Here is a 12,038-nt window from a genome sequence, read left to right as displayed (position 1 = left end):
GTACGTTTGTTTTACTGTGGAGAGAGAATACAGGGCCGGCCATCGACATTCTCATCAAGTCCAGTTTGGAGCCCCAGCACTAAAATCAATGCTCAATCCACTAATTGAATTACACTGAATTACAGTGTGATGTGTGTGTCAGCATTCCCCCTCTATCTCTTTCTCTCCAGTAGGTGTATGTCAGTAATAATAATTATCTTGAACATTCCAGCCTGACAGCAGTATGATAAGGGATAGCAAGGTGTGGCTCACACATACACACACAACAGAGACCGTGGTCTGTCTGTCTATCCGGAGAGGAACATGCGCAAGTGTGTCATCATCATGTGATAGGCTGCGTTTGGGAGGGAGGGTTCTTGGAGATGGGAGGTGGGGGGGGGGGGGGGGGTCACAGATTATAAGGGGTCAGGGGGTTCGGGGTGTTAATGGGATTGGGGTAAGGTAACTCGGGCCCCCAGGCGTCTCACAGGAGGGGCTGGCTGGCTGGCTGGCTTGCTGCCTGCCTCATCAGCCATTCTCTCTCATCTGACAACAGGATCAGGGTGGGAGGAACACTCATCTGTTCCCCTCCTCTCTTTTTTCCTCTCTCTCTCGCTCTCCCTCTCTTTGTGTATCTACCTCCTCCCCATTATTTTCTCTCTCTCCACCTCTCCCATCCCTCTCTCTCTCTCGCTCTCAACACACGTGTTGTTTACAACCTCTCCCTCTATTCTCTTATCTCTCTTTGCCTTTCTGTTAAATGACATTACCGCTGACTACCTGGTTCATTATCAGCTGATTACATTGTCAGTTAATATACAAATGTTGAGCGATGATGGTAGTGAAAATGAACAGTAGTGTGGAGGAGAATGATGGTGGTGTGTGTGTGTGTGTCAGATTTCTGCCAGGTGGAACTGCGTCTGCTGGCTCACCTCTCGTCAGATCCTGAGCTGCAGAGGATCTTCAACAACCCACAGGCCGACGTCTTCACCATGCTGGCCTCACAGTGGTGGGTCTCACACACACACACACACACACACACACAAACAGTCTCGCAGTGGGGGGTACCACAGACAAACACAGTCTCTCAAACTCTGACACACACACACACAGTCTCGCAGTTTGTAGTATCTCACACACACACTAATATGATATCCACGCATCTCACACAGTTTTGCCTCTCATTTCATAGTTCTATGACCTCTGATTTCCTCCCTGCTACACTAGCTAGTTTCCTCCTCTCTGTCTGTCTTTTAGTTGTACTCAACAGGACTGCTTTGGGCATGCTCAGTTCACACACCACTCAGCCGTTTGGGATGAGCCTATCAACCCAGACATACACACACACTCATCCACAGAGCCTCATACCGTATTCCCACGTTCACACTCTCTCACACACACACACACAGCCCATCAGTCTGCCCAAACCGCAGCATCACTTCAAACGCTTGCAGCCTTGTTGCCATGACTACAGCAGCAACCGGCGTATGAAGCTCCTTCCTCTCTGTCAGGGCACCCCCAGGCCGATCGCCGCAGTGATTACACTTTTTGAAATGTGTGCGTGCATGTTAAAAAGGGACCCTGTGGTGAGAAAAACAAGGGAGACCATTAGAACTGTTAGAACCCTCTGTCAAAACACTGTTAACCCACTGATAGAACTGTTGGTACACTGATAGAACTGTTGGTACACTGATAGAACTGTTGGTACACTGTTAGATCTGTTGGTACACTGATAGAACTGTTAACCCACTTATAGAACTGTTGGTACACTGATAGAACTGTTGGTACACTGATAGAACTGTTGGTACACTGATAGAACTGTTGGTACACTGATAGAACTGTTAACCCACTTATAGAACTGTTGGTACACTGATAGAACTGTTGGTACACTGATAGAACTGTTAGATCTGTTGGAACGCTGTTAGAACTGTTAGAACTGTTAGTATACTGTTAGAACACTGCTAGAACGCTGTTAGAACTGTTAGAACGCTGTTAGAACTGTTAGTATACTGTTAGAACACTGCTAGAACGCTGTTAGAACTGTTAGAACGCTGTTAGTATACTGTTAGAACACTGCTAGAACGCTGTTAGAACTGTTAGTATACTGTTAGAACTGTTAGATCTGTTGGAACGCTGTTAGATCTGTTGGAACGCTGTTAGAACTGTTAGAACACTGTTAGAACTGTTAGTATATTGTTAGAACTGTTAGAATACTGTTAGAACACTGTTAGAACTGTTAGTATACTGTTAGAACACTGCTAGAACGCTGTTAGAATTGTTAGAATACTGTTAGAACACTGTTAGAACTTGCCTAGTTAAATAAAGGTGTAAAAAATATATATTTATATATATATTTTTTAATCGGCCAAATCGGTGTCCAAATCGGTGTCCAAAAATACAGATTTCTGATTGTTATGAAAACTTGAAATCGGCCCCAATTAATCGGCCATTCCGATTAATCGGTCGACCTCTAGTTAGAACACTGTTAGAACGTTGTTAGAACGCTGTTAGAACTGTTAGAACGCTGCTAGAATGCTGTTAGAACGCTGTTATAATGCTGTTAGTATACTGTTAGAACACTGTTAGAACTGTTAGAACGCTGCTAGAACGCTGTTAGTACACTGTTTGAACACTGTTTGAACACTGTTAGAACGCTGTTATAATGCTGTTAGTATACTGTTAGAACACTGTTAGAACTGTTAGAACGCTGCTAGAATGCTGTTAGAACGCTGTTATAATGCTGTTAGTATACTGTTAGAACACTGTTAGAACTGTTAGAACGCTGTTAGTACACTGTTTGAACACTGTTTGAACACTGTTAGAACGCTGTTAGAACGCTGTTTGAACACTGTTTGAACGCTGTTAGTATACTGTTAGAACACTGTTAGAACACTGTTAGAACACTGCTAGAATGCTGTTAGTATACTGTTAGAACACTGTTAGAACACTGTTAGAACACTGTTAGAACGATGATTGAACACTGTTTGAACACTATTAGAACTGTTAGAACACTGTTAAAAGTGTTAATAACACTGTTAGAACTGTTAGAACGCTGTTTGAACACTGTTAGAATACTGTTTGAACACTGTTAGAACACTGTTAGAATACTGTTAGAACACTGTTTGAACACTGTTAGAATAGTGTTAGACTACTGTTTGAACACTGTTAGAATAGTGTTAGACTACTGTTTGAACACTGTTTGAACACTGTTTGAACACTGTTTGAACACTATTAGAACTGATAGAACACTGTTAGAATGCTGTCTAGAATAGATAAATACTCTGTCCACCAGGTGGTGCTGAGCACTTTTAATTTGTCTTTAGGCCCAACCATCTGACTCCACCATTTGACAGCTCTGTGTGTGCGCGCGCGTGCGTGCGTGAAAGAGAGTGAGCGGGCCGGAGGTACTACAGATAAAACGGTTTGAAAGTCTGTCCCTGGGGCTACAGGCAATGAAACTAGGAGAGAGAAATAACAGGTAGAGATGGAGAGAACAGATAGAGAGAGAGAGAAAACAAAGAGGGCGAGAGGACATAAAGAGAAAGATAAACCAGAGAGAGAGAGGGAATAACAGAGAGAGAGAGTGTATGTATGGGCCCATGTGTGTGTGCATGTCTCTGTGCATCTGTGTGTGAGTATGTTCTGTGACGTGATGTTGCAGTCCCTTGTCAGGCCCTTTGGGACTCTCACTTTGCAGACAGAGGAGTTGCACTCCAGTAGGACTTCCTTACATAACGTCTCTCTCTTTCTCCCCACCCCCTCTCTCTTCCCCTACTCTCTCTCTTCCTTCTCTCTCTGTCTCTCTAGGAAGGGTGTGAGTGAAGGAGAAGTGAGTTCAGAGGATAGAGAGCATGCCAAGCGTATCGTCTACTCTGTGGTGTATGGAGCAGGTGAGAAGAACTACCCACATGACTCAGTTAGTTAGCCACATCACTTCAGTCACCCTTAACCAGGGAAGGAGAGAGTGGGAGAGGAAGAGAGAGAGTGGGAAAGGAAGAAAGAGGGAGAGTGGGAGAGGAAGAAAGAGAGAGCGAGTGGGAGAGGAAGAAAGAGAGAGCAAGTGGGAGAGGAAGAATGAGAGAGAGAGAGAGTGGGAAAGGAAGAAAGACGGAGAGAGTGGGAGAGGAAGAAAGAGAGAGCGAGTGGGAGAGGAAGAGAGCGAGTGGGAGAGGAAGAAACAGAGAGAGAGAGTAGTGGCGTGGGTAGTAGGGTGATGGTAATGATATTGTTGTGTTGGTAGTAGTAGTAATGATGATGGTAGTTGTAGTACTGATGTAATGGTGAAGATGACAGTTATTTAGTTATAAGTTAGTTATAGTTTCATTTTCCATGTTTAGCTTTTTATATTTATTACATTTCTACTATATTGTTGTTATTTTTGTATTCAGTTTTGTATTATTATTTACTACCATTTTATGTAATTCTTTATTGTTTATAATTGTATTACAATGTATATTGCAAACATTGTTGCTTTGGCAGTATTGACACACTGTTTTTCATGCCAATAAAGCAGCTTGAATTTGAATTTGAGAGAGAGAGGAGGAAAGAGATCGAATGGGAGAGGAAAAAACAGAGAGGGAGCAGGAATGTAGAAAGGGCCCGTGTGGCCTAAGTATGCCTTCTTCATTTGTGGCCCGTTTTAATACTCACACACTCGCACACGCAACACATTTCCCTGCTGTAGCCAATGGAAACTATTTCAAAACACTGGCCCCGTGACCATAGATTTCTAACGTGGAGGGAATGTGCATCGTGAAAGTGTAATGTGTGTGTGTCTGTGTGTGTAAGACTATTCTGTATCTGGGTCACTTTGCATAGTCTGTTATGTATTTCTAGCCTGTTGATTAACAGCCTGTTATATGAGTGTTGTTGTTTGTGTGAGACTGAGTCACACACTCTGCTGCTGTATCTGGACCTCACTGTTGGCTCACACTCATCAAGAGGCACACACACACACAGCCTTGTACAACTAACCTTGTGGGGACACACGATTCAGTCCCATTCAAAAATCTAATTGTCCCCAACCTTTACCTGTAAACCTTAACTTAACCTTAAACCTAACCCTAGCCCCTAACCCCAACCCTAAACCTAATTCTAACACTAATTTTAACCTTAACCCTAAACCCCTGAGAAATCACATTTCCCCTTGTGTGACTAATAAAATGTCCCCTGTTGGTAAAATGTTTGTAAATGTACTATTCTTGTGAGTATAGTTAAACATGTCCACACACACACACACACATGCGTGCGTAGTAGTAAGGGTGCCTTCAGGCTGTGCTGTCAGGCAGGCAGTAGTAGAGGATTGGGAGACGTTGAGAGGTTGTGATGGCTGGCAGTGGTCTGTCAATGGTAGTGTGTGTGTGTGACTGGCTGGCTGGCGTGAGTCGACAAGCCTCTCCCGTCCGCAGTTCAGAGATCAGACGAGTGCAGTATCATTGCCCGGAAACCACCACTCAGACTCACGCACACAGTTACAGCTCTGACATGTATGGGTGTTTGTCTTTTCACAGATGAGTGCGTTCAGTGACAAAGGGACTTGATGATGGAGTATTCTTTGGTCTTTCAATGACATGTTTCATTATGACTGTGTGTGTGTGTGTGTGTGTGTGTGTGCGTGCGTGCGTGCGCATGGTAGAGAGGGAAGGAAGCCTCACGGCTGATTTGAATGTTTTTAATAGCATAAGACGTGATACATTGTGTATCTGTTGTCAATGAGGATAAGAGAAGCTGAGAAAGGAGGAGAAAAACACAGGGAGGAAAGGAGAGGGGGTTAGTGGAGTGAGGGAGAGCGTTCGTTTTCAGCGTAGACAGCCTAGGCCTTCCTAGTGGCTCGTCTCCTTGGTTACGGAATACTAAAAGGAAGCTTTCTCCCGGAGACAATAATCAGGCAGAGGGAGAAGAGGAGGGGGGAGGGGAGGTATTGGCCATGGAGACAGACGCACACACAAATGGGTCAGAAGAGAAAGAGGCCAAGTGTTGACTGTTGCACTCTGGGGGAGGGACAGGGGGAACGAGAGAGGAAGAAAGAGAGGCGAGAAAAAGAGACGGAATTGGAAAAGAGGTGGGAGAGAGAAAGAAAGAAAGAAAGAGGAGAGAGATGGATGTGGAGGAGAGAGAGAGATTGATGTGGAGGAGAGAGCTAGAGAGATGTGGAGGAGAGAGAGAGATTGATGTGGAGGAGTGAGATATGGAGGAGAAGGAGAGAGAGAGATGTGGAGGAGAGAGAGAGATTGATGTGGAGGAGAGAGAGAGAGAGATGTGGAGGAGAGAGATAGAGAGATGTGGAGGAGAGAGATTGATGTGGAGGAGAGAGATGTGGAGGAGAAGGAGAGAGAGAGAGAGAGATGTGGAGGAGAGAGAGAGAGATGTGGAGGAGAAGGAGAGAGAGAGATTGATGTGGAGGAGAGAGATAGAGAGATGTGGAGGAGAGAGAGAGATTGATGTGGAGGAGAGAGAGAGATGTGGAGGAGAGAGAGAGATTGATGTGGAGGAGAGAGAGAGATTGATGTGGAGGAGAGAGAGAGAGAGAGAGAGAGATGTGCGTGAGCAGTAACGAGGCTGGAGGGTCACACAGGACTGACCTCATTCAGCTGGTATGTGGTGCCTCACACACACACTCCATTGTAGACTTCCTCACACACACACACACTACTGCCTTCTTGCACTCCTTACCTGCCCTGTGGCAACCGGTTGCCTTCGCTCACTCCCTACAATAGACCTTCTCCTCACTCACACACACACATCTCCAGTGGTAAACTGTTATCAGGTGAAGGGTCAAAAATGATTAGCTAATCACACCCCTTTAGTATGTCATTTCTAGCCTGATCATATGGTGTGTTTAAATCAGTGTTGCTCATTTTAAATTCATTGGATTTCATTTCTACCAACTGAGGTACTCAAAGCGCTTCACATAGTAGGGGCAAACTCACCTCATCCCCCACCAATGTGTGGATGAGGCGGCCACACTTCAGCTATCAGGTGTAGAGGTGAGAAGTGATATATGCCAATTTGGAATGAGGGGGATGATTAGGTGGCCATGATGCAATGGGGCCAGGTTGGGAATTTAGCCACGATATCGGTTAACACCCCTACTCTTACGATAAGTCAGGATACCTGTTTTAACGTCCCATCCGAAAGACGGCACCCAAAGGGCAATTTCCCCTTCACTGCCCTAGGGCAGAGGGAGTTCCACCTACTGGCCCTCCAACACTGCTTCCAGCAGCATATGTCCTCCCATCCAGGCAGCAACCCTGCTTAGGTTCAGAAGCAAGCCAGCAATGGGATGCAGAGTGGTATGCTGCTGAAGGGAAATAACATTAGATTTGAGCATTTGTGGCCTCAATTTACCTAAAATGTATCATTGGTGTTCCCACTCCTACTGGTGGTACAATGTTATCATAGTGGTAAGTCATTGAGCTACCATATTACAGATGTAGGATCTTAATTTGAGCCAGTTTGCTACAGCAGGAAAGTAATCCTGAAGCAACAGGAAATGTGAATGATCAAGTCAGAAATGTCAGAATGGAAATTACAAAATTCAGAAGCCTTTTGAAATGGAGACATTTTATTTTTTACAGCCAAATCTCTATTTTTGATGTAACTGGCATCTTATAGGATGGTCCAGAAACCTTTTTTGTGATTTCATTTGTTTTTGAGAAAATCAGCACTGTGTCAATTACCTCTATCTCATACTCGCCTGTACACGCTCACACACTCTTTAGCGTGCACACACACACACACACACACACACACACACACATCCAAACTGCACTGATACATACTGACACTCACACAGAAGTATATGATTTTCACAAACAGACCAACTCCATCTCTCTGTGTGACATAGATCCGCCCTCCCCCCAAAACACACTCACACTATCCCTGCATGTTCTCACACTCTCCCTGTGTTTCCCTGGGTGTGTGTGTGTGTAGAGGGCACGGGGGGCACGTCCACCCAGGCAGGGGCCCCAGACTGGCACAGATTTGGGGCTTAGCGCTTGTCTCCGCTGGGCCAACTGCCCCCTCCTGCTGCACCATCCCTGGCGCTCCCTCTGTCTGGCAGAACATTATGCATCACCAGCCGCGCGTTAACCCACAGAACACAGACACACACACACAGTGCCACGGGAACGCACACACGCTGCGAATAAACACACTGTGAACACACAAACACAGTGCTGCAGAACACGGACACACACGCAGTCTGTGAACACAAATATACACAAACATTCTGACCCTATGAACACACATACACGCACAGGCTCACATACTGAGCACACAGAGCCACGACTCTCTCGACTCGAATCTCCTTTGGGCCAGAGCTAGGGTGGAATGGCCGATAGTGATCTCTGCACTCACATCGTAGATGATTTCCTGATATAACTTTTTCTATATATTTACAGTACCAGTCAAGAGTTTGGACACACCTACTCATTCAAATCAAATCAAAGAGTATTTGTCACGTGCACCGAATACAACCTTACAGTGAAATGTTTACTTTACAATAGTGCAAAAAAGGTATTAGGTGACCAATAGGTAAGTAAAGAAATAAAACAACAGTAAAAAGACAGGCTATATACATTAACAAGGCTATAAAAGTAGCGAGGCTACATACAGACACCGGTTAGTCAGGCTGATTGAGGTAGTATGTACATGTAGATATGGTTAAAGTGACTATGCATATATGATGAACAGAGAGTAGCAGTAGCGTAAAAGAGGGGTTGGCGGGTAGTGGGTGGCGGGACACAATGTAGATAGCCCGGTTAGCCAATATGCGGGTGTCACGATGTTCGTAATAATGGTCGGACCATTACGCTGCGTATGTTGAGTTCCACATATTTTAATGAAAGTGGAACTAAGCAAGGGGCCTCCCGGGTGGCGCAGTGGTTAAGGGCGCTGTACTGCAGCGCCAGCTGTGCCATCAGAGTCCCTGGGTTCGCGCCCAGGCTCTGTCGTAACCGGCCGCGACCGGGAGGTCCGTGGGGCGACGCACAATTGGCCTAGCTTCGCCCGGGTTAGGGAGGGATTGGTCTCATCGCGCACCAGCGACTCCTGTGGCGGGCTGGGCGCAGTGTGCGCTAACCAAGGTGGTGCGGCTGGCTTCCGGGTTGGATGTGCGCTGTGTTAAGAAGCAGTGCGGCTTGGTTGGGTTGTGTATCGGAGGACGCACGACTTTCAACCTTCGTCCCTCCCGAGCCCGTACGGGAGTTGTAGCGATGAGACAAGATAGTAGCTACTACAACAATTGGATACCACGAAATTGGGGAGAAAAAGGGGTAAAACATTTTTTAAAGAAGTACGACAAAAACAAATAAACAATAAACTAACAACGAACCGTGACTACAGATATGCTATGTGCACTAACTCAAAACACATACGTTCAAACAATATCCCATAACCCACAGGTGGAAAAATGCAACTTAAATATGATCCCCAATTAGAGATGACGATTACCAGCTGCCTCTAATTGGGAATCATACACAAACCCCAACATAGAAAATTAAACCTAGAACCCCACATAGAAATAATAAACTAGACTAAACCCCTAGTCACGCCCTGACCCACTCTACCATAGAAAATAATAGCTTTCTATGGTCAGGACGTGACAGCGGGAGCACTGTTTGGTCGGCCCAATTGAGGTAGTATGTACATGAATGTATAGTTAAAGTGACTATGCATATATGATAAAAGGGGGTAGCAGCAGCGTAAAAAGAGGGGTTGGTGTGGGCACACAATGCAAATAGTCCGGGTAGCCATTTGATTACCTGTTCAGGAGTCTTATGGCTTGGGGGTAAAAACTGTTGAGAAGCCTTTTTGTCCTAGACTTGGCACTCCGGTACCGCTTGCCATGCGGTAGTAGAGAGAACAGTCTATGAGGGGTGGCTGGAGTCTATGAGGGGTGGCTGAAGACATCAAAACTATGAAATAACACATATGGAATCATGTAGTAAGCAAAAAAGTGTTAAACAAATCCAAATCTATTTTAGATTCTTCAAAGTAGCCACCCCTTGCCTTGCTGACAGCTTTGCAGACTCTTGACATTCTCTCAACCAGCTTCGTGAGGTAGTCACCTGGAATGCATTTCAATTAACAGGTGTGCCTTGTTAAAAGTTAATTTGTGGAATGTCTTTCCTTCTTAAAGCGTTTGAACCAGTCAGTTGTGTTTTGACATAGTAGGGGTGGTATAGAGAAGATAGCCCTATTTGGTAAAATACCAAGTTCATATTATGGCAAGAACAACTCAAATAAGCAAAGAGAAACGATCATTACTTTAAGACATGAAGGTCAGTCAATCCGGAAAATTTCAAGAACTTAGAAAGTTTCTTCAACCATCAAGCGCTTTGATGAAACTGGCTCTCATGATGACCGCCACAGGAAAGGAAGACCCAGAGTTACTTCTGCTGCAGAGGATAAGTTCATTAGAGTTACTAGCCTCAGAAATTGCAGCCCAAATAAATGCTTCACGGAGTTCAAGTAACAGACACATCTCAACATCAACTGTTCACAGGAGACATCGTGAATAAGCCTTCATGGTTGGCTGTAAAGAAACCACTACTAAAGGACACCAATAAGAATAAGAGACTTGCTTGGACCAAGAAACACGAGCAATGGACATTAGACCGTTGGAAATCTGTCCTTTGAGTCCAAATTTGACATTTTTGGTACCAACCATCGTGTCTTTGTGAGACGCAGAATAGGTGAACGGATGATCTCCACATGTGTTGTTCCCACCGTGAAGCATGGAGGAGGAGGTGTGATGGTGTGGGACGTGCTTTGCTGGTGACACTGTCAAAGATTTATTTAGAATTCAAGGCACACTTAACCAGCATGGCTACCACAGCATTCTGCAGCGATAAGCCATCCCATCTGGTTTGAGCTTAGTGGGACTATCATTTGTTTTTCAAGAGGACAATGACCCAACATACCTCCAGGCTGTGTAAGGGCTATTTTGGACCAAACACACTTCCAGGCTGTGTAAGGGCTATTTTTGACCAAGAAGGAGAGTGATGGAGCACTGCAGCAGATGACCTGGCCTCCACAATCACCTAACCACAACCCAATTGAGATGGTTTGGGATGATTTGGACCACAGAGTGAAGGAAAAGCAGCCAACAAGTGCTCAGCATATGTAGGAACTCCTTCAAGACTGTTGGAAAAGTATTCCAGGTGAAGCTGGTTGAGAAAAGGCCAAGAGTGTGCAAAGCTGTCATCAAGGCAAAGGGTGGCAACTTTGAAGAATCTATAATCTAAAATATATTTGGATTTGTTTCACACTTCTTTGGTTACTACATGATTCCATATGTGTTATTTCATAGTTTTGATGTCTTAACTATTTTTCTACAATGTAGAAAATAGTAAAAAATAAGAAACCCTTGAATGACTCGGTGTGTCCAAACTTTTGACTGGTACGGTACATATTGTGGTACAAATGCTGTATCACTTTGTATCACTATGCTATGGTATATGGCAGGGGTATTCAAATTTGGACCTTGGAGGTCCAGAGTACTGTTTGTTTTCTGTTCTACCTGATAATTAATTGCACTCACCTTGTGTCCCAGGTCGAAATCAGTCCTTGATTACACATACACATTATTTTTTGTTTGTTGTATTGTTTGTATATCACATTTGGGTGAGTGTCCTTGTCTGTCAGTGTACCAGTGTTTTGTTACTTGTCATGTTTTTTGTGGACCCAGGAAGAATAGCTGCTGCCTCTGCAAAAGCTAATGGGGCTCCAAATAAATAGAGGGGAATGGATAAAACTGGCATTGAATGTGGGCAATATATGTTATGGTTGTCTGTCTCCCCCAGGTAGGGAGCGTCTGTCGGGCATCCTGGGTGTTAGTGCTGAACAGGCCAGCCACTTCCAGGACAGCTTCCTCCACACCTACAGAGAGGTCCAGACCTTCATACACACCACCATCCAGCAGTGCCACAAACGAGGTACGCGTGTTTGTGGGAGGGAGGGATCCACTTTGTGTGCATTGGTGGGCGAGGAAAAATATGTGCTTGTATTGGCAGGACTGAGACAAACTGCCTGTGGACGGGGAGGAAAGAGGTTGG

General features: G+C 45.0%; 1 protein-coding gene across 1 annotated transcript in view; it reads left to right on the top strand.

The window, feature by feature from the left end:
* poln (polymerase (DNA directed) nu) overlaps positions 1–12,038 on the top strand; it is an 81,606-nt gene that overhangs the window by 55,514 nt on the left and 14,054 nt on the right. Inside the window, exons 17-19 of the mRNA XM_036956511.1 lie at positions 877–988; positions 3,787–3,869; positions 11,787–11,918. Of these exons, the coding sequence (XP_036812406.1) occupies positions 877–988; positions 3,787–3,869; positions 11,787–11,918 (327 nt within the window). The remainder of the gene's footprint in view (positions 1–876; positions 989–3,786; positions 3,870–11,786; positions 11,919–12,038) is intronic.

This window comes from Oncorhynchus mykiss, chromosome 21 (assembly GCF_013265735.2).
Source record: "Oncorhynchus mykiss isolate Arlee chromosome 21, USDA_OmykA_1.1, whole genome shotgun sequence".
Classification (NCBI taxonomy): Eukaryota; Metazoa; Chordata; class Actinopteri; order Salmoniformes; family Salmonidae; genus Oncorhynchus; species Oncorhynchus mykiss.
This window is presented reverse-complemented; position numbering and strand designations above follow the sequence as displayed.